Below are 23,950 nucleotides of genomic sequence, written 5' to 3' on the forward strand. Positions count from 1 at the left end.
TTGCGTTTCGCCGGAGTCTGGGCTCTCTCGCGAACAATAGATGACGTCACTGCTACGTCACTCACGTGTGACGTCACTTGAAGACTTTCTTTCCCTAAGTTGGTTTGACTTTCCCGTGTCGCCACGGAGTGCCTAGTATGTCCGTGATTCATGAATTTCGTCCCTAATTATCTTCACCTCCCGCCGGCGCTGTCTCCGCGCACGTGTAACGAAGTGTCGTCGGTGTCGTCAAGTAGCCGCAAAGTCAATACTCCCATGAAATGCAACGTTTGTGGCGTTGGCCTGTCTTCACTGGAAAAAATATGTGGAGCACCACATCGCAGCGCACAAATTCGCCGCCGACTACGTGCAGCAGGCGTTCCACAAAGATAAAGGTCAGTACCCATCCTGTTTGGAAAAGACAGTGTCAGTGCATTTTTATCATCTTTTGTGGTGAGGCTGTACAGCATATGACCGCTTCCACGTGCATTCACTGTGCCAGCTAGTTATAATTCGCATGTGCCTTGTCGCGTAGAAAAAAAAAAGAAAACAAGTATGCACAGAGGCACTAATTTTCACAATTTGCTCGATCACACTGAAAGTACTGCCGCTTGCGTCGCTTTTTGTTTTCCCTCTAAAACAAAGCAGAGCAAATATGTCCGGTGGATACATGGATGTGTTGAAACAGGTGAGCGCACAAGACAGGGACAGTGAAAACGACACATAGAGCGCTACTTCCAACTAACATTTAATGCGCTACACTCATCACGTGGTAACAATCGAGTGCTTCAGAACAAGACTATCAAAAAAAAATTTAATTTTTTTTCTTCCTTACGCTTTTTTTTTTCTCGCTAAAGATTACAGGCGGTAACGTGCCCATGGAAACAGGGCGACAAAGCGAAAAAAACCTTTGATACCATACAGAAGTTTTTGACCGAGCTCATGAATGCGTTATCAACGGCAAAAACGGCTGTGTGATAAATGAGACATGAGATGAACATGGGTTTTAACAAAAAGCGGATCATCCAAATGAAGAAACAATGATGCGGCTGAACAAAGGAGGCTGTAAAAGGTATTAAAAATGGCCTTGAAAAGGTTAACACTAAAAAGTGAGAACAACAATAAAGTTTGCAAAAAACGCACTCTTTCTTCGTGAGTGACACAGAGGGCATGCTGACACAGCTGGGTCCGAGCTGTTCTGCACATGATGCATCATATATTTCTCGAGCTATGACAGCCTGGTCAAGAAAGGGGGACAACCGCAAGCTGCACAGTGTAAGGCCATGTTGCCGTCAGACTTTAAATTGTTGGCGTGTTCACGCAAGCGATCGTTAATACATTGGCCAGTTTGGCCAATGTAAACACATCCACAAGAGAGCGGAATCTTACACACGATGCCGCATTTACAAGACAAAAACCGCGTGGTGTGCTTCTATGCAGCATGTCAGGCCTTTCACTGTTCACGTTTACACGCTTGCACAGGCCCCCAAAGTTTGTTGTGGGTGGTAAACACTACACTGACTCCCTGCGCACCCTGCAGCCTTCTAATCCTATGTGACACTTGGTGGCACGTATGGGATAACAGCAGTTTTGTCCCATCTTTGTTGTTTGGAGGCACATCACTGGTTTTCTTGAGTCTGTGCAACAAGGTCTCCGCAAGGTCACACACAACTCTGGAAAACGTGTGCTCTCGAAGAAAGATATTGTGTTTTTGCAAAACCTGTTGACTTTTATTGTTCTTACTTTTTAAGTTTTAACCTTTAAAGGCTTTTTTTAATACCTTTTGATGACCTCCGCTATTAAGACCGTATACTTTGTTCTTCATTTGTATGACCCATTTTTGTTAAAACCCATGTTCATCTCATGTCACATTTATCACCCAGTCGTTTTTGCCGTTGATAGCACATTCGTAAGCTCGGTCAAAACTTATGCTTCAGAAGTTTTTCAGAAAGAATATCAGTGCACTGAATGAGATGAAGGGTAACTGAAGGACTTAATTTATTTTGTGAAGCAGAGAGAGTGAGGGAGCAAAATAAAACATTTGACATTAATCTATCAGGGGCGTAGCCAGAAATTTTTTTCGGGGTGGGGTTCAACCATACTTTATGTATGTTCGTGCGTGCGTTGTATGTGTGCGTGCCTATATATGCAAGCAAAATTGAAAAAAATGTCGGGGGGGGGGGGTTGAAACCCCCCCCCCCCTGGCTACGCCCCTGTAATCTATGTCTAAGGCCTTTGAACTATTTTCGTTGGTTTAATGTCTCTCTCTGATACTATGTTGTATTTGTATTACAGAATTCAGTGAATGGAAAGCTCAGGAAGAGGCGAACTGTTGGTTTGTTCTTCACACGGCTCCCAAAAAGCTGGCCATGGGGAAACGAGGAGCCACTACTACTCTAATAGATCAGGAGTGGCTAGGCCAAAGGAAGGTCATGGTAATCGTCGAGAAAAAAGTCAGGGTACCTGCAAGTCCGGTAAGATATGTCTTTCATTTATTACTGTGACGAAGAAGGAGAACACTCAGAGCCCGGCACCTGAAGATATCACCATAAATGTAAGGTACCAAAGAAAGCATTATGGCCATAAAGCAGAAATTCAGCACTTGAGGATGAGTGACAAAGAAAAGGCCAACGGGGTTAACCAGCGTGGTGTGCCCATGAAAACCATATTGAATAATATAAGAACATCTGTTGGGGGCATGTGAGCTGAGGCCAGCACATTTGGCAGAACGCATAACTCTGCATAACATCAAACGGCAGTTTCACATCGCTGCTCCTGAACAGTGTCACACCAATGATGCTGTCAGTGTAGATATGTGGGTGAAAGCAATGTAAGACAAAGGTGAAACACTTGTCTGTCTGTATAAGGCACAAGGTGCAGTGGACCCAACTGGTACTTTTGGTGCAACAGATTTTGCCCTTGCTTTGATGACAGAGCCACAAAAAGAGCTGTTAGAAGAATTGGGCACGGGCACTGTGTGTCTTGACTCAACACATGGAACTACAGGGTAACAGTTTGAGCTGACCACTCTTCTAGTGCTAGATGAAGTGGGATAAGGTATACCTATAGCCTATTCATCTGCAACAGGATGAATGAGGAAAACTTGGCAGCTTTTTCAGGTCTCTTGAGTGTGCCATCAACGAAAAAGCGGCTGCTAAGACATTTATGTCTGATGACGCCTCACAATTTTACAAGGCATGGTCGTCAGTTATGGGTGTCCCTCAGCTGAAACTTCTCTGCACCTGGCATGTGGATAGTAATTGGCAGAAGAAGATACATGAGTTTGTAGAAAAACAACTGAGGCCAGACATGTACCACAACGTGCGACCTCCTTTTAGAGTTCCTTGACCAGCAAGAATTTGAAAAGTATCTTCAATCATTCCTTGACACTGAGGAAGAAAAACTGAGGGATTTTCTGAAGTACTTCAAGGACAACTATGCAGTTAGACCTCAAGAGCGGGCCTACTGCTTTAGGACGAGGGCAGGTATCAACACCAACATGCACCTTGAGAGCATGCACAGGACGATGAAGCACAGCATGCTGGAAGGAAAGAATAAGCGTGTTGATAAACTAATTTCTGCACTCATGGACTTGACATATCATTTTTTGATGAAGAGGGCAATCCAGATGATCAAAGGGCAAGAAGTTGAGTGCAGTTGAAAGGTACCACAGATCTGGCACTGAAATGGCAGGTTTGTGCCAAAATTAAACGAAGACGGCACGTAGACTGTGCCATCTCAGTCTACTAAAGGGCACTCTTATACAGTGACAAAAAGTCGGGGATGCTGCTTGCTGTCCCTTGAGATGCAATGAATGTGCAGTGTGTGCGCACCAGATACACTTCAAAGTGTGCAAGCACATTCACTGTGTGGTCATTGCTAACACATTGTCAAGCACTGACAATGACGACTATGAGAGCCCACCTGAAACAGTAACTGAAACGAGTCGGGCATTGCACATAGTGCAAAGCATTGCAAAGCTGGAGGCGGCCACAACAGTGCCGAGCCAAAAGTCATGGATCGATCTCGGCCGCGGCGGTCACATTTCGATGGAGGCGAAATGGTAGAAGCCCGGGTAAGTACGATGGCAGTGCACGTTAAAGAACACCAGATGGTCAAAATTTCCGGAGCCCTCGACTACAGCGTGCCTTTACCTACCTCATGGTTTTGGCACGTAAAACCCCAGAAATTATTATTATTATTATTGCCAATGATGACCACATGCCTCAACAAATATGAAAAGTACTATGTGTTGATGTTGGCACTGGACCGAGGTTTCCACTAAATATAAAATTTAAGTCACTCATATGTCTCATCTGCTCTATCTGACACAACTGCTGCTGTAATAAATAATTGACCGGAATGCAAAGTGTTCGATTGGTGAACGTGCTGACCTGCCCATTTCTCACTTATGATTTCTCATTTCAGATATTGTATTACTGATTGTAGAGGTGTTAAATGACATTGATTTCCCAAAGCTATGAGGAACCAAACCAGCATTTTAATAAAGCCTTATTGTCAAAGCTTAACCTGGTTGTGTCTTCCTGTGTTGATAATGCATACTTGTGCATGCGGTTCCTGCACTACATTCATTACAGTAATGCAATGCAGTTTCCTTTCAAGCCACGAGGACAGAGTCAGAATCGATTTAGATCTGTTTCTTCTTTATGAATGCTTAGATTATTATATTATTATTATTATTATTATTATTATTATTATTATTATATTATTATTATTATTATTATTATTGTTGTTGTTATTGCAGCGGTATTTGCACACGTTTTCTGGCTACGGCACGAATCCTAATTACAAAGGAGAGCTCGATCAACATCGACATCGTCTGCAATGGCGGATTGTTTATTTGCAATTTGCAGCGTTTGCGCGATGTAAATTGTTCTTTCGCTAGTTTCTTGTACGTGGTAATGTTAACATTAACGCTCGCTATCGAGTTTAGGGTATGTTTTCTCACACGTGAAGGTGTGGTGCCTTTTTCACCCGTGGATATTCGTACTCGACTCCGCTCGCCCACCACAGCAGGTGAGGTCATTGGTAAGATACACGTTCCGATGCAACTTCCAATTCAACATTGTGCTTTGTATGAGTGTCATGCTCTGCGCTTTCGATAGGTATCGAGCTCTTTGATCGTTAACTTGCGCTAGATGTGGTATCGAGCCAGTCGAGCTCTGAAAATTCATTTCCGATGATCTGGACACGATCGTGAACGTGCATGAACGCGCGGGTACCACACAAAATATAAGCTAAAGCTGTGCTTCAAATTCAGATGTACTAGGTATTGCCGCGAACAAATATTGCTTTGCTAATGGGCGTCGATGACTGCCCAGCCCCCCACCCCCTTTTTTTTTTGTACATACATGTAAACCGTGATTTCTATTTGACAGCTTTGCTTTGAAGGCGCTTTTAGTGCTATAATGGAAGCGATAGCTTGCTTTTGATGACCTCTGCGCTGTCAGTGCATCAGGACATTGCATTATTGATAAGACAGAATTGTTCACGTCCAGCACCCCTCGCAACGTAAAGCTTTTGAAGATTCTTGCGCTACACTTGCTCATTTTCACGAAGGGGGTGTTTTTGGAAGAGTTCAAGCACCCTTGACCTAAAGACGCTGATTTCTTCTTATCAGTGCTAGAGTTACTGACTACGCTACCTAAAGGTAGCATATGCAGTAACTAATCAGTGCCTGCCAGCAGCGCACCAATTGAGGGTGTGTTCTGTATAAATTCGTGCAAGAAAAAAATCAGAACTAAACGCACAGTAGAACTTGCTACAACTGAGCTGCAAGTCGGGTTGAACTTTCGATTCAAGTGCGAGCTTTCATTCGACTACATTAAACCCTTTCAGACGCGATCTATGAAGAACTGCCTGTAATTCGTCAGAGTTGCACATTATCTCAAGGGACTCGATGTTGCAACAAAAATATTGTCATGTATGTGCTTTATAGTAACTAATCTTGATTAAACTGCAATTGCATTGAACCTGAAGTCATTCATGTTCTGCTTTTTGCAAAAATAGAATGAAATCTCAGGCTAGAATATAGTACTAATTTTTCTTTTTTTGGTTATGATCATTTCGAGCAAAGATAAATTATACTTTATAGGTGACTTGGAAAAAGCGGAACATGAACATGGTAGTGCCTTCTGCTAATTGACTATATTTAACGGTACACTGCAAAATGAAGTTGAAAACAGATCTATTACACAGGAGGTTCAATTTATCCACTCTTAAATGTATCTTGTTCTTTCTTAGCCACTAGTCAACACGACTAGCAAAAACATGTGATGTAGACAGTTGTATACAAAGCGTCTCAAACAGTTATAGAAAGAATGGTGTGCTAAAAGCTGCAGCAAGACAGAGTACGACTTTGCGAAACTGCAGTCGTAAGTGCCGCCGCTTTAGGTTTACAGGTTGATCCATCCACGGCTTGGATGTAGACCATACTTAGAAACTAACTCGGATGATACCGTTGTCACATGGTGCACTGCTGATCGCAATTAAGCCCAATCAGGGTCAAATTTCTCAACAGTGATTGACTCGTTTCTGCAACTTGCATACAGTAAATAATCACAGTAGAGAAATTCTACCCAGTCAGGTCCCATCGTGATCAAATTGACAGTATGACACCCATAATACATATTTGTCTGGGAGGCCAACTTTTGGATATACAGGTCTTACTCGAAAAGAAAAACTAGATACATTGTTCGATAGCAGCCTATTAACATGTTGGCTCACGCACTTTTTCAAGCACATTCAAGATGTGGCATGAAACTCTTGCTAAACTCTTCTCACTCAGTTTGTACCAATCAGCTTATTTGCCATGTTATATACAAACAGATGCGGTCTCACCTATAGTGCACACTATGGGCTCACTTTCTTGAGCTAAATTTTCGTGACGTACAGCCTGACACTTAGAAACACCATGTGGCTCTCTTGTTTGCAGTTCATCCGCCTTGGTGCAGTTGGCCTGCCTTGCAAACTCATAAACGGCATTGTGTGTTGCTGCCATGTCCTCCGTTACTTTCTCTCAGTAGCATGAACGAACTATCCGCACCCGTTTTGTCTGCACTACAACGGAGATGCCTCAACTTCAGCCTATGTTAACCCCCACTGCCTTTCAAGGAACTATGTCAACAATGCCAGCACTATGTGCTGCTGGGCCTCATAACATAAGCTTGCTCAGTGGCACAAACTGTCCATATACTTTTGCCCCACAATGCAACTGTGCCATTCTCAGTGGTCCGTATTGGGAAGCACTCCAGATCTACAAACACTATGATGTGCTGTTGGCTGCTAGAAAATGACTCGTTTATAACAGCGGAGTTCTGCACAACATAGAAACGGTTATGAATGTAAAAATAGCCATCCACTCCCATTTGTTGCACAAAGCTACGATAAAATTCATATGGATTTCTCGTAAAGAACAGCATTTTAGTTGGCGAAAAATTTGACATGGTCCACAGTTTGAACTCGAGAACGACTTTTTTTCGGGGTGGTCGCTCTAACCATTTAAGCTAACCAGTATGCTAGTAATCAAAGTGCGAGGGCAAATTCAGTTTGAAGCGCGATGGACACTGAATATGACAAATGAGTTCTGTGGAAAGCACAGTAGGTATAAGTAGCTTATAACCAGCTGCAAGTAATGTTTTTTCTTTCAAGTTTGATTTTCATAAATAGATATTAACGCAGAATCTTCTGCTAAAAGCTGCTGCACGTTTCCACAGGACCCATTTGCCACATTCTGTGTGCTTTGACTTTTCAACTAATTGGCCCTTACACTGCCCATTGCTAGCCTACTGGCTATCTCAGTTGTAGAGAAACAGCCCTGGAAAGGTGTTGGTTCCAGGCTTGAGCCCAGGAACAGTACGAATTTTTTGTCTTCCTTTCTGAGAAATCAGTATGGATTTCCTGGTAGCCTTGTACAAAACAGGTGGATGGCCATTTTTCAATCCAAATAACTTGTTCTCTACACAGATGATGTATGCGAACACAACTGTGATGCCTTGAATCATGTCTGGACGAGCTGGGCTTGGAGCATGCAGCCAAATGTGATGGTAGGAGCTCCAAGTGAATGTTCTCAAATGTCATTGTTCCAGTGCTCCCAGAACGAGGAAAAAGCTGGGACACAGCACTGTGTGCCTTGGCTTCTTTCCTCGCACTGTGACATAATGAAGTAGTACCAACTAGCCCAGTTCATTGCGCTCTAAAATGTGTTTAGCTACTTGTGATGCCGTTCAGACCAATCTGCTTGGCACATTCACAGGTAGCAATAGAACACAGGGCTGCCAAGATAGCAAAGCCATAAATGCAAGGCCTGCGCGTGCACATCTGAGCTTGCAGAGATAGTGTCCTGCATAGGTCACTTGCTTGATGAATGTGCAATAAATGCAATTTTTTGGGCAATAAAGGTGTGATGACATATGCAATTTCTACATTTATTTGCTGCAATACAGAAACGTTCTCGATTTGTTCGAGTAGTGATTAGCATTTATGAAAGATAATTAATGCAAGGTCATGCTATATGTATTACTTTCAATTGAAAGACCCTGTGGCACAATCTTAATTATACAAAAGCACAATCTGCGCCGTACAACTCCTCTCAAGTTTCAAGGAGGCTCGCAGTTGGGACTTCGCAACCAGCCGGACAACACATGGGTGGCCCTGAAAAGGGCCGTTTCATGGCAGGCAGCATTTGCCAAGTTTCAGTAAGGTTGAAAGTCGGGTGAATTGGTGACAGAGCATCTGAACATGTAAAGCAGCGCACAGAAAAAAGACACAAGAGGATTAATATGATTCAACAGGACAACTGTTGCACTTGCCACTAGTTTATTCTTTTAAAAAATATGTATATAGTACATACCCACAAGTGCACCACATGCAACAATGACTTTTGCTCATAACGGTGCTTAAAAAAATTTGAATGTTGTGCACTTGTGCATATGTGTATTACCCCCTCCTCCGCAGGACTTCGCGGCCTTTTGTGTGCAGTGGCTGCACTTCAGCAGCCTGTAGCAGATACCCAGCTCGCTGTGTCCATGTGACTTCACTCCAGGTCCGAAGTCACGGGCAAGAGAACTGACGATTTTGGCCAGCTGATCGATCCCTTGGCCTCTGTGCACATGGTACCCATCAATTGCTAAGGGCGCACGTCGTGGCTCTTTCGAGGAATTGAGAAACCGATGCTGTTAGGAACAAAAAAAATTAGTGCAATTAGGAAAAATGTGATGCATGAGACAAGAAAGAACTTGCAGATCAACTGAAGTCACTAAACAAAAGAAAGGGAAGTGAACAACATGGGACCACAGCCTACAGTTTCATAAGATAATGGAAAAATTTGGCAACATAACGTGTTGCTAGTATGCTGCAATGTGAAAATTTTTCACTGCTAGATGGGCTCAGCCGGAACTTTTGAAATCAATACACGCTCCTTTGAATGTTTGCATTGCCCCTGTATATGTGGCTTGCACCAATATCACAGCTTGAAATTACATAGCCATTCACCCCGTGTGTCGGAACGGAACTAAAAACAAAAAGATATTTTTGGCCGGAACGAAAATAACAACGTTATCTATTATTTCGTTCCAGAGTGAAACCGAAATATTTTTTATCAGTTTTCAGTTCCCGGGAAAACTTGGTGACCTGGAACAACCGAGGTCATGCAATGTGAGCAATAATACATATGTCAGGGTATAGTGTTTAGCGCTTATCTCATGCAAGAATTCCAAAGTAAAGATGTTCAAATTTTATGAAAAATGAAAAGAGTGGCAACCAGAGCTGTTTATATTAATGCAAGTGGACTTTCGTGTGCCAGTCACACTAGTGTGGAGAGGGCATTCTCGGTGCCGAAGTTTGTTTTATCAGAACAGCGGTCTTGCACCCTCGAGGACGGGCTGCTTCTGAGAAAATGCTCACTCCCTTGACACAAAACATAGGACCTGCTCAGAAAATTCATAATTCACTTTTGAGAAATTTAAATACAGTAACTTGGAAGGGTGCTAGTTTTGGGGTTTTGTGTGGCTGGCCCAGAAGCCCCTCAGGGACGAGACCAAGACAGACCAGCAACCATCTTTACTCTGCCGAGCCTCGGCCGCAACTGCCCGCTGCCAGTGGCTGCTGAGTGCGAGCTGCGAGCGCACCATCGCTCATCATTCTCTTCTTCTACAGCCAGCACGCTCGCAGCCACCGCTTCTATACTGCCCCCTCCCTCCGGTGAAACTGGGAGGAGGGCGCAGTAGCCGCTATCCTTGGCCACAGCGGACAGCACGTGGCGTGCACGACCACACGTCGGCACGGTTCGTCCACCACGTAACCAAGGTCCCGGTGTTGTCCGTGGCAACTGGGGGCTCCGCATCCATTTTCGGGTTAGCGGTCGTCGTGGCAGCCGCCTTGCTGCCACCGTTTGTGGTTGCCTGCTCTTTCCTGTTGCTGACCTCTGGTTCTTCCTTCCTATAAGTGTATAGAAGCGTATAGACAAGTATAAAAGCGGCGGCTGCAAGCGCGTCGTCCGTAGAAGAAGAAACGAACAATGGCACGCTCGCAGCTCGCAGTTGTGGCCGAGACTCGGCGGAGTAAAGATGGTTGCTGGTTTGTCTTGGTCTCCTCCCTGACAGGTTTCTGGGCCAGCCACAGCCACGACACCCCACATAGCTCGCGCTAGTCTGTAGCAATTCGTCGTACAGTTACTTGCGCTCCTCTGAAGAATGCGGGAAGAACGTGTTTTACCCGTCCCACGTTCTTAAGAGGAGCGCAAGTTTACCACAAATCCTATGTTTTTATCGTTACTTTACCTTCAAATTTTCGCATAAAAATAAGAACCGTTACAAAACATTATTTTCTTTAGTTCCGGAACAGAAACGGAACTTTTTTCGGTGGAACGAAACTAAAACCGAAACGAAAAACATTTCGTTCCGACACCCTGCATCCACCATTGCGATGAATCACTACTGAAAGCTCACCAACCACCACTGAAGCTATAGTGACAGTACTAGAATATGTACCAGTACTTACTCGAATCTAGGCCGACACTCGAAATTCGCAAGGCCAGAAAAAAAAAACTTAATCATGGTACTCGAATCTAAGCCAACCCCCCACTTTCGCACATTGTTTTTTATAAAAAAAACATCAGCTTAGATTCGAGTAAATACGGCACATGCATTTCAGATTCAATTAATGGTTGCCTGCACATTTGTATAATGCCCCAACTGCTTTGACACTAACGCAAGGAAGCAGCAGCCAACGAAAATAAATATGAATATTTCAGCCTGCCATACATGGAGAACACGTGCAAGCATCCAATGTTCATATGTGAAAGACAACAGTGTTAGAGGAGAGAGCCTGGTGCGGATAATAGAAGAATTTTGACACAGCAAGCCTGTGATGTACACTTCACTACATAGTCAAAAGTCTGATAAAAACTTGTCAGATAGGGAAGGTACCAGATTAACATATTAGAACGCGCCTCAAATTTTTTAAAAGTACGTAAAATTGATGCTTTGGGACCACTATGGCCCCATTGCTCACACTAAAAAAAGCATCAGTGGGGCGCCTATGTATAGCCTATGTGCCACAGCATGCAGGTAGGGCAAATTACCAAATGTACAGCTATACTCTGTTCCAGAAGTTCCGTGCAGCACTGTGGAAGGGTCGTGTAGCCTTGGCTCTGCTGCACGGAACTTCTGGAACAGAGTCTGGAACAGAGTACTCTGTTCCAGAAGTTCCGTGCAGCACTGTGGAAGGGTCGTGTAGCCTTGGCTCTGCTGCACGGAACTTCTGGAACAGAGTATAGTTCCACATTTTTCCGATTTCATAAAGATTCCATGAGCAAACATGAAGATTACTACTTTGTAGCAGATAGAGTGTATTCAGATAACATCGGTGCATGTCTGTGGACCCCTTTAATTTCGCTGAAAAAGAAAAATATTTGCTGTATGAGTCCCCATGGCCACGAAACCAATGTTAGTTTTGCGAAAAAAAAAATTTGCCTAAGTAAAAAAAATTTGGACGGAAGTCTTCACTCAGCAGAACTGCTTTTCGCGAATTTCCCGAAAATACGATTTTGACAAGATCCTACAAAGAAATTATTGCAGCTGCGAGTCAATTTTTCTTGGCTTACTGTGAGTAACGTGCATTTATGAAATGTTATGTTGCAGTTCCGTTGCCCATAACTTATGCAAAAGAAGTTGCAAATACGGCACCCATTGCTCAATAATGCTCTAATTTCAGATTTTTTGACTCCGCGTCTATAATACTCGAAATTTCCCAAATTTTCCAGAGATTTGCCACGCATTAGGTTAACCATTGTGCTAAGTATGATTGCCGAGGATGATGTCAGATGCAAACCATAAATGCATATGGTAAGAAACGTCTCTAAAAATAAAATACTTCGACATTCAGTTTAAAAAAAAGGCCATCTTCAATTTTCTTTAAACTCCCCAGAATTAAAGCCAAGCACGTGCTCTAACTTAATCTCTAAAAACATGTTGCATTATTTTTGTTAGATAGGAGTTACAAAGCCACCAAAGTGTCCAAATTGACGTCAAGTTCACACACAACCACTTAAAGGGGTGGTGCCATCAAATTTGTGGCTTGTGCATTCTTGTTGCAAACATTTCTTATTGATCTAGGAAGCATGAGACACACTCCCAAATTCATGTATTCTCTCGAAACTATTTCACATCGCCTTATTTGTATGAACGACTTTCGGTTTCGGTTTCTGGGCGACAAGTTGGACACCGACATCACCGTGTAGGAAGCAAGAACAAGTGCACCCACAAAGTTGTGACACATGCAGTGCTGCATTGTCTGCTCTCGCACACAGATGCAAGCAACCGTCCGGACGCCTTCAAAACTTGCTAAAATCCTCCATCATCCGCAGATGGTCGGCGAGCTTTCAACAATGACTGGTAAAACCCGTTTTGTCTACGTAACCCAACAGCAGCACCACATTAGTGAAAAGATGTTGCGTGGAGTTTTGCACAAAACTCTCCACAGAATGGTACTGCACTGTTAAACGGAACGTCTCAAACAAAGGTGAAAACCACCTAACATTATGGAAATTGCAAGCAGTATTGAATCCATTGCAAGAGAAAGAGACTCTTGTCTGCTGAGACAGTCATTTCATAACAACTGACCTACCTTCATTTTAGAGACTAAAAACATGAATTCACTTCACAAGTGCAACCAGTACTTGCTGGAAGCAATCCACACTAACCAGCTGCTGAACTCACTGAATATTGGCATGACTCTGCTGCTCACTACCCGAGGCCAGCAAATGCTGCAATGACATTGCTGTGCCTATAGTCGGGTACAACTTTAGAAGACAGGAGAGGCCCCGCCCAGATGACCGAAGCGCAGCAGCCAATTGCCTCCGCGACTAAAGAAATAGTCCCGCTAGGCATGTTAGGCATGTTCTCCGTCGGCGGGGTCACCGGCCGTCCGGCTCATGACGTCACCTGAAGTGCGCGCCTATTGGTGGAGGCTCGTATGCATCTGCATTTGAGGGGAAAATGCCGCTGCCTTCTAAAGTTGTACCCGACTATAGCTAATGAAAGCTGTGATGTTGAGAGGGTTCTTTCAGCTGAGGTACAGAGTCGTCCACTTCCACCTTGAACACCGCACCGTGCGGCCAGCACTCCGCGGAGCGCCTCTCTTGGTTGCTTGGGTAACTAGCGCGTATGCGCAGTGACAGCTCTAGGCGGAGCCTTCGTCGCGTCGTCTGCTAAAGCGCAGCAGGTCTGCCGAATTGTACTTGCTTTGCGGTGAAGCTAACTTCGCTCTTGCTATGCGCATGCAAATCCAGCATCCAGCACGGTTCAGAAGAAGCGAAGCGACTGCACCTTGTTCCGTCTAGCTTTTGCTGCTAGTGTTTTCTTTCATTTCTGGATGCGATCTCACAACCAGTAAACCTCGGTCCGTGCATGAGTAAACTTTCACAGCCGCGCTTGAACTCCTACAACTAAGCAACTCAGCTCCTTTGAGCCCAGTAGCCAGAATGTTCCCGCTGCTCACGCAAATGTTTTTGATCAGCTTCAAAGCTAGGCGCCGCAAAATTGGCGATAAATGCATGGTAAGGTCTGACATAACAGCTTTAAATGTGCGAAAGTTTGGATTGTTACTCGCCTGAAAACAAAAGGATGTGAGCAATTTGCCAATTTCAGAGAAGTTACATTACATTCAGGTGTTATCAGCACTGCTGCCTTCATGCGCTAGCGAATTTAACTCGCCAATACGCCGCCCTAATTTGCTACTCATTTGCAACCATGCTTATTCGTGCCATTCATGCAGAAAAATGAAGAAGCATTCTAATAGAGTTTTCAGCTGAAGTCATATCACGCGATCAGTTCACCAAAGAAGCGCCGCTGACAAATGATTACTTCTGTAAGCAGGCGCTGAATAAAGCTTGACTCCCTTTTTATTGCTAGGTGACCCAAAGCACCGCGTATCGCTTTATATATTTCTTGGCTCAAAACTTTAGCACGAAGCAGAAAGTTTTCCGTGAGCCTTCAATTCACAGCGCAAACTTATATTTTTTTATTGTCGACTTTGTGTCGCCAAACTTTCAGCTGATGAAAACAATCGTGTGAGTAGCGGGAATATTCTAACTGTACGGCACAAAGCATCTGAGTAGCTTAGTTGCGGGAGTGCCAGCCCGGCTTGGCGATCTTACTCATGCACGGGCCAAGGTTTATTACTTTTAGGATCGCATGCAGAAAAAGAAAACAGTAGGTAAAAAAGCAGTGCGGAACGAGGCGCAGTCGCTGCGCTTCTCGATTTCCATGAGATTAAGTTACCTTCATCGAAGAGCAAGCGCGATTAGGCGGAGCCACTGCGCTTTAGCAGACGACGCGGCGAAGGCACCACCTACAGTTGTCACTGCGCTTGCGTGCCCCAGCCGCCCGCGAGAGACGCTCCGCGGAGCGTTGGCTGCACGGTGCGGTGCTCAAGGTGGAAGTGGATGCCTCTGTACATCCAAAGGTGAGACAGCTCTCGAATGAAGACCAACATGCTGCACATGCAAATGGCAATGTACGTTAACAAGGACGCGTAAAAAATCGGTGATCAGCTTTTTGTGAATTAAATGTGTCTTTTCCTAGATGTTATCAAGGCTCTTTACCTTTTGACTTATCAATTTGTGTAAATGTATTTCATGTAGCATTTCTAAACTAAACCCCCCCAAAAACATGCAGTTCAATGATGGTTCCACGAAAAATGTGATTTCTCTCAAATTATCAGCTTGAAAAATAGCACCCAATTTTTACCCTCTAATTTGAAAAAATATAAAACACAAAAACAAACCACCGTAGTTATGCAATTTGTGTTAGAATGCTTTGGCTTCCTGTGCGACACAATTTGTACAAACCTCACCACCAGACAGGCATAGATGAGACTCTGGCTAAGAACATGTGCAAGGTTGTAACCAAGCTGATCATTGCGCGTCATAGCAACAATAAGGCCATCGTCATCACCATGACCAAAAATAATGAGCCACCGATCAAGACAACAAATGTGTGTGTGTGTACCTTTCATCACATTTACCACCAATCATAACAAGAAACGAGTTCATACATTTGTTCATATTTGTGTGTTATGTGCTAGACAGCTTCACTGGTAACCTGCCTTCACAAAATGGAATGGCTCGAAATTTTTATCACAATTTTACGCACCAATTCAGTCATACACACAACACATTGTAAACAGTGGTAGTTTAGCACAATAGCAATAATACGCCAGCAAACGAGCAAGGCCTTATCTATAAGAAAGCAACATTGTGCTTATAAAGCCCCTGTTGCTGTGGTTCGTGTTTGTGCACTCAGCATGTATACGCACTGCGCATAAGCACCACGGCTTGACACAGGTTGCCAGTTCCCTTAGTCACAGTGATGGCAAAGCCGCCTCTCAGCAATCACTCCTTTTGCCTTATAAATAGCATAGAATAAAGTGGGGATGCCTAATAATATAGATTGTAATATCAAGCACGAATTATGGTGCATGTAAAGAACAGAAGACTGTACAGCAATACGAATGGCTCCTTTGCACAGTATGAAGGCCTGTCCACCAGGCTGCACAAGAAACCGGTTTTTGCAACATTGAAACACATTTTAAAAATGCAAATCCTGTTGAAACTGCAAGTGTGCTAGATTCTATCACTATAATTTACGGTCCTTCCATTTCCACTAGGATATGATAGCACGTTCTAGCCAGTTAGTTGTCTGTGTTTCTAACTTAGAATTATTATGTTTAAGCTGTTGCATTAACGTAGACAGAACTTTCAATGGCAAACTTGTAAGGCATATTGGGAAACACCCAATGGCTCTCTATTGATGAATAAAAGGCTTTTACAGGGCTCTAAAATTGCCAAAGCTCCGAACGAGTGTGACTATTGGTGTTGAATCCTTCGTCTGAGGCAAGCTTTGAGATTGGGCTAGTTGCTAATCCATCTTCAACAAAAAGGGTAGGAGTGGACAACAGACAAAGAAGGGAACAAAGACAACCGTTCCCTTCTTTGTCTATTGTACACTGCTGCACTGTTTGTTGACGATGAACTTCGTTTGAGGTTTCTAGTCTCACTGATATGTCGTATCAAAGTTCATCCGTGGAATTTTGTAGATTACCCCTGGTAACTTTTATTGCTCCAAGAGGTCTTTAACGTGTGTGAGCTGTCATGTTACCTAGATTTTTGGCATCTGGGAAATTCTCACACAATTAGTGTAAAAAAATCTTGCAAGTGACTCGCTTATTCCCTGCACCATGGGATGCCCACATACTTTTGCTGTTCCCGTTTGTCCTCCCAAAGAATCAAAGTTCTCCTTAGACAAATAGTTTCCAGGAGGTTACCCACAAAATGCGTGAACTGTGACACATCCTACATTAGTGGAACGAAAAGTTCAAACAAACAACAAAACACCATAAAAAATGCCTTGAGAAAGGCAAGACATGCTCAAACACTGGTGGATAATTATTCATTACTAACCAAGCGATTAATTTGGACACCACTGCTCTAATCGCAACGAAGAAAATCTTTATACATCTGATCTCAAATGTGGTATGTGTGCAACTTACTTTAGCTGTACATGTGTTGACCTACCCAGGATATACACCAGCACCCACTGGCACCTAGGCCATAAATAATCACCCTCTTCGCATTCTTTATTGTGAACAAGGGGCCCATAGTGGTTCTGAAACGTTAATTTTAATTGTTGCCTTTTCAAAAGGTACCTCGCATACATGAACCCATTTAGTCGACAGGTTTTCATTCGTCCACTGAAACAGATCGAGATAGCAGTGACTTGTGGGCTTTCATTTATTCAAGGGTAACAAAAGTTACCTAACAACGTCATAGTGAGTTGGTTGTCACTGAGAAGATGCGGACACTGGCGGTTTTCTGATCACCACATACTGATGTTTCAGTCAAACATTTCTTTTCCCATGCCTTGAAAACACTGTCTTACTCTATTAGTGGCCTTCCGTGAGAAAGGCTAGGATGCTTGTGTCACTACCACTGCCATTGTTGATGAACCATTCCACGGACATTGGAATGCTTTATCAAAATTGTCTCTAACATACGAGCCAGCTCATGTGACGGCACATGCAAGCCATGTATTCTCAAATGCCTCTACTAAAAATGGCACCACGTTGCCTCACTCTGCTAAATCTAAATACTGAAAAGCATCCTCACTGTCCATGTATGTCACCGTCTTAAAGAAAGGGCATTAAATTTCAAGGCCTTGTTTTCCACTGTGTATAATGGCCACATGCAAGATCACTAAAAGGTGTGCACGTAAAAGGTGTGCACGTGCTTAACGTGCATTGTCACCTTCATTTCGGTATTTTCCCTGTATCTCAACATCGTGTGAACGCCTTGTCAATAACAACAGTCAGGTATTTCAGATGAACGCATATACACGGGAGAAAATTGCTAGGAGCACTTACAACTAAGTTTTAAAATTCGTTAGAATGCGGTGCGGACGGTACGCATCTACATACCGCTTTAATCGAGTCTGTTGGTAGTGCAGGTTTACCGTGCAGCAATACGGATATGCCATATCGTCGTGGTCGGCATGTCAGTATTTTAACCCGCAAGACCTCTACCGCAAGCAATGAGCAACTAGCGCGGCTAAAAAGTTCTTAAAAAAAGCTGCGTGCCGACCACGACGGTACGGCATTTCCCTCAGCGGCGCGCACCAGTATGTCGGCGTAAACTTACCTCGGCGTTCAAGATTCGAACACACGGCAGGCGTTTCAGCGTAGCCGTCAGCTTGCGGTTCAGCAAGCGCGTTTTCTTGATCTGGCGCTCCGCATCGGCGTCTTCAGAGCTGGAGCAACGTGGCAGCACTTTGAAGACGTATACACCACGGGGGCCACATCGTGCTGCAGTTGCAGAACTAACTTCTAAAATATAAAGAAAATACAACCTTCAGTGACTGATGCCAAGCATCTCACAATTTCAGAATACGTACCCCTATATTGTCGCATATATCTTGAGGGTCCGCGTTGGCACTACTGCAAACGTCGTTACCACCAACGTACTACAAAACGACAGTCTACGCGCTGAAAGTGCATCGCAGAGACGGCCTCAGCCATTCGCACAGCGTCAAAACCACCAAAACTAAATGTGCAGGTCTCGACGGATGTTTTCAAGTGAAAGCGACTCCTGCACATGAATTTAACCTGGCTGTCGCCTATCAGCACACCGCGCAAAGAAGGCATAACTCAAACAAAGCCGGCGACTGCGGTGAGGGTACCGAGTAGAACATAGGTGACATAGGCAAGTAAAGGCTGGGGACAAGGCCGAGGAATCGTCGGATCTTTCCCTAGCTACAACAGTACCTGTCTAGGGGCAGGGAGTACCTCCCTATGGGAACGTCAGATCCGGTTTCGCGCCAAACCGGGAGAGCCCCGACTCCGGGGATACGCTTTCCTCGTCACCCTCCAGCTTTTCCGACGATTCGCCGAGGGAGCTTGTGACGAATTTCACTAACAAATGGCTCTCTAAGCCTGTGACGGCCGCTGGAATAATCAAATGGCCGTCATAGGAGATACGGAAGGGTCACAAACCAATATTAAATTCGAAACGCGCGCCGAACCGGACTACTTCGCGGAGCAGTACATGTGCAGTAGCTCCGCCCCCGTAGCATTTCCTTCATTGCCAAGAAAAGTTGTCCGCGAGTGTAGCCCGTCATGCTCCAAGTATTCAATTCAAACACAAAATTCCTGCGTCCACTCAAGCGTCAGGTACATAGGTACTTCCAGTTTGTAGCAACAATGCGAGAGGCACCTGAAGTATTGCCTGCTTACTAAAATGGTCCAACTCCACGCTTGAAAACACAGACAACCGTACCTAAAACCGGCACAGCGCTAGGGGCGGCGGCCAGCCATAGGAGATAGAGTTACTGTATATGCTACCTTTAGGTAGCAGAGTTGCGCCAAGGTACGCCATATTGGGCTCCGAAGTCTTGCGGGAAAGCCACTCACCACCCGCGTAGGAGCCGCGCTCGCGCGACAGAGTAACAGTGTTGATTTAAACAGATCTTCATGGGGCTTTTATTGCAGTCGTCACATTCTAAAACAATGAACGCAGGCAAATATACAAAAAAAGTTGTAATATTGCGTCGTGCGGGTATACAGGCGAGAATTCTCAGTCTTTTCTGTTCACTTTTTTTTTAACGCATTCACCCTCCTCTAGGTGGCGCCACCGTCCCAGCTTGGGCAGCCGGCTCTGAGTAACTACCGAAAAGGAAAAAACGAAATAAGGAGGGAAAGGTTTTATGATAATTCAAGGGGAAGCGCTTTACTGTTTGAAGCAAGGTCGGGCTGCCTTAGAACGCGTAGTTATAAAGCGAGATTTAGTAACGAAGAAGAACAATGTACATGCTGCGGGGGAACTAAGGAAACGATGGAACATGTACTGATTGAATGTGGCGATATTCACCCAGGTATACGTGTGGGTACGAGTCTACATGAAGCCTTGGGTTTTAGGGACAACAATGGAAAGCTGAACACGTCCGCGATAGAAATAAGTAAGAGACGGTTAGAGTATTGGTGGCAGAAAAGTAGAGATAAAGAACAAAAATAAATAATGGGGGAAAAATAAGGTCATTCTGCCTTAAGAGGCAGAGAGATGGACCGTGAATTTATATTTTTTGGTATAATAACATAGATTTAATCAATGTAGATAAGGTATTAGGCCAACATGAAACAAGGAAGCTTTTTTTTTTTTTTTTTTTTTTTTTCTTCGAGCCTGGTGGCAGACATGTCACCGCCCCGTTTTAAAGGGGACGCTCATAGCATCCATCCATCCATCCATCGGGCACGTAAGCGCTATTCCGCTAAAGTAAAACATGCTGTCCACAACGAACGTTTGCGGCACGGTAACGATATTCCCTTAACCCCCGCTATCACGCTAACGCTAAACTAATAACTGTCTAATAACAACAGCGCCGATGTCAACCGCCCTTGAGCTGCCGGAATCTACAAAATGTCAGCGTCGCCTGCGAAGTGTTGGCAGTGTTGGCTTCTCCGCAGCGCAAAGGAGCCACCTATGACCACGTGACGGCGCTCGGCGAATAGCGTTGCTGGAATCATCGAAGGCAGAGCGAGCGGCGTCCGGAAAACAGTGGCGCAACTCTGCTACCTAAAGGTAGCATATACCAACGTTTATAGTATCTATAAACGTTGGCATATACAGTAACTCTAATAGGAGATGGTGGTCCTCTTTCGCGTGATCGCCGCTAGGGCACAACATAGCGCTGCCATCTGGGGCGCCGTCAGCGTTTCCGCGGCACTAATCCGGCTGTCAACACCTGGCCGGCGGTTTGTAGTTGTGTAGTTGCTGCGAAGTGTTGGCGTGTTCTGTTGATTCATGAGTGTTGTGTGCTGGCAAAGATGCCGTCTATCTCAAAGAAAAAAACTCGGCGTTATTGGTGCTTCTTGCCAGGGTGTGATTCCGGCTACAGATCTTGTTCGGAAAAGTGTCCCTTTTCCACGCACCGACTTGCCAAGAACTGTTCTTGAAGTGGGCATGCGCCATACCGAGGGCTGACAAACCGCTTCAAGAGAATTCCGCTGTTTGCGCAAAGCATTTGCGCAAACAGCGGAATGAATGACAAAAAGTCAAAGAAATTAATGACAAAAAGTCAAAAGAAGAAAGCCTTGTGTGATATGAGACAAGCCGCGGAAACGATCAAGTGCGTTCTGTTGTACACAATAAAGTTTCTTTGCCTAGTAACATGTTGCGTTTATTTATTTGGTTTCTGAATTGATCGAGCCTGAAAAGACCACCGAACGTTGTATTACCATGTATGCCATGGTTTAATCCTGATTTGGTTGGCGTAAATCAAGTTATCTGCTTTCGCATGTAATGAGGCGCACGAATAAAATGATCAGAGCGCATTGGAGCATAATTACGCCCCCAGGGCCGTAACTAAGGGGGGGGGGGGGGGGTTGAGGGGGTTATGACACCCCCGAAATTTTTTCATGCTTTATTTATTTATTTATCTATCATAGTACCCACAGCACCCAAGGGCATATTACAGGGGGGGGGGAGAATACAATATTTCGATGCAGAATACACATTCCAACTCTTTAACATTACAATAAACGCAATTCACTGTCAACTTACGTAGTGATACATGGGATATACACAATGTAAATCGGGTTCATAGTACAGTTTTGTCCTTACACAACCGCGCCAGTACACAACTGGAGACCCAGCAGTGAACTTGAAAATACTTCATGTGAAGTAATTTCTGCTACTTCAGGAGACAACCTATTCCACTTGCTTATCGTCCTCGGAAAAAGCGACATTTTAAATGCGTCAGTCGGGCAGCTTATTTCCTTTATCTTATTGGCATGATGTAATCGCTGCGAAACGTAATCCGGTTTGTGAAGTATCGCGAGGGGTCCAGACCCGTTCGGTCGTGAAATACGTTATGAAATAGTTTCAACCGCACATATTCCCTTCGTTTGTGTAGAAGTTCCCAACCAAGCCTTACTTTTGCTTTTGAAACATTGAAATTCCTGGTATATAGTCAGAGCAGACAAACCGAACAGCCATGTTCTGAATTCTTTCTAAATTGGACACGTCGCTTCCCTTCCACGGATCCCACACAGCACAAGCGTAACCTAAGATAGATCGAACGTCAGACATGTACAGTTGAGTCTTGGCCTCAAATGGTAACTTTTTTGCATTTCTGCGCAGGAAACCTAGCACACGCCCAGCTTTAATTGTGACGTGATTGATGTGACGGCTCCAGGAAAGGTCCGGTGTGAAATATACACGAAGATGCTTGTGTTCGCGAACTGATAGCAGCTTGGTTGAATTTATAACATAAAAAGAGTCATGGGCGGCCTTTTTCCTAGTGAAACACATATGCACTTTTTTTTTTCATTAATAAACATACGCCGCCTATCACACCATTCTAAAACCCTGTCGAGGTCGTTTTGGAGAGTAGTGCAATCATGGGAGCTATGTATAATTCTGTACAAAACGCCGTCATCGGCAAATAATTTGATATGTGATGAAATACCGGAACAAATGTCATTTATGTAGATGAGGAACAATAGCGGACTCAAGACTGACCCTTGGTGCACGCCAGAGGACACATCAACTTCCCGGGATGCGTCTTACTATTGATAACGACCTTCTGCCTTCTCAAATTTAAATACTCGTTTATCCAGTTCACAATTAACTGTATCGTTCACATTATACATTTTTAGTTTTTCAATTATTAAAGAGTGGGCGTGCAACGCCAAAGGCTTTTTTTTTTTTAATCTAAGAAGAAGCAGTCAACGGAGAAACCCTTATCTAAAGCACAGGATAAGTCGTGTGTCAATTCAAGTAATTGTGTTGTACAGGAAAAACGACTGCGAAAACCGTGCTGCTGAGGATTAAGTAAGGAATGCGTGTTCATATGAGTCATAACATTGGTAAATAGAACATGTTCAAGTATTTTGCATGCAATACTTGTAAGGGAAATGGGCCTATAATTTAAAACACTACTTCGCGGTCCACTCTTGTCAACAGGCACTAAATTAGCAAGTCATATAGTCATCGGGTAATGAAGATTCTTCTAAAGACTTTTCGGGTGACACTAAAATACTTGCACGCCTTCAGAGCAACCACCACTTGCTTTCCGTCGGAACAAAACTCGGCTCTGTACCCCGTATTTCAAAACCGCATAACAGTAGCGCAATACAAGCTGTGCGCTAAGGAACTGCATTATCAGCTAAAGTTTTATATAATTTGGTAACGCATTTCTACTGAAGCGTTCTCCCTGCCGAGGACGGATAACGGCCACGTTCGCTGACGGCGCCCCCGACGACAGCGCCGCCCCACGGCATTCACGCGAATGGCGGCCAACTTTTGCCGCCCGGTCATCACACCTCCCCTTCTAGCCACCCTAACAGCGCTGCCGCCGCTGAACCCTTAAGGCTCATTCACACTGGGGAATCCGCCGGCCACAGCGACCGGAATTCGCGCGCCGCCGAAATTCCACATTGTTCACACCACTTAGCAACCGCACCGCCGAAACTAGGGCGCCTAGTTGTCATCGTCCCTTCGCGCGAAGGAACGCTGGCATCGACACGCTCTGCGTTGTGTACGCGTTTCGTTATGGCGAAGCGCATAAACAGGAGCTGGGTCGTCGAACTGCTGGGCCTGCTAAAAAGCAACTTTCTGGTGATGTTTGACGAGGATAAACATGCATTCGCCGAACAAAAGAAACGATGCAAGCAGTTGTGGTTGGTTCGTCCTGATTTGCAAGACACGAGAAGCTTGGTCGAGCCGAGATAATGCTACCCGTTTTGCGAGATCGCGATGATGTATTGCAAAGATGCTAATCGCGACAACACTTGGCAGTTGTCGAGAGCTGCAGGATGATTACGAAAGACTTCGCTGTTGCTGCGGGCTTTGACGACTGCGATATCACAAGCGCGCCGCCATTTTTCGAATGTTCGACTCGCG

The 23,950-nt window shown here is 44.5% G+C and overlaps 1 protein-coding gene across 1 annotated transcript; it reads right to left on the bottom strand.

Moving 5' to 3' along the window:
- Positions 1-8,590: 8,590 nt before the first annotated feature.
- Positions 8,591-18,739, bottom strand: LOC125756795 (uncharacterized). The gene is made up of 4 exons (XM_049411751.1): positions 18,447-18,739; positions 18,194-18,378; positions 8,942-9,173; positions 8,591-8,652 (listed from the first exon to the last, which is right to left on the bottom strand). The coding sequence occupies exons 1-4, from the start codon at positions 18,460-18,462 to the stop codon at positions 8,591-8,593; spliced, it is 495 nt and encodes a 164-aa protein (XP_049267708.1). The 5' UTR covers positions 18,463-18,739.
- Positions 18,740-23,950: the final 5,211 nt, after the last annotated feature.

The sequence above is a fragment of the Rhipicephalus sanguineus genome, unplaced genomic scaffold, assembly GCF_013339695.2.
Source record: "Rhipicephalus sanguineus isolate Rsan-2018 unplaced genomic scaffold, BIME_Rsan_1.4 Seq7992, whole genome shotgun sequence".
Classification (NCBI taxonomy): Eukaryota; Metazoa; Arthropoda; class Arachnida; order Ixodida; family Ixodidae; genus Rhipicephalus; species Rhipicephalus sanguineus.

Bases quoted from the DNA above. Each gene is read 5' to 3' on its own strand.
- LOC125756795 (XM_049411751.1), bottom strand. The intron at 9,174-18,193 runs GTAAGTTTACGC...TGTTCCTAACAG, and splicing joins TTCGAATCTTGAACGCCGAG to CATCGGTTTCTCAATTCCTC. The intron at 8,653-8,941 runs GTAATACACATA...GGCCCTTTTCAG, and splicing joins GAAGTCCTGCGGAGGAGGGG to GGCCACCCATGTGTTGTCCG.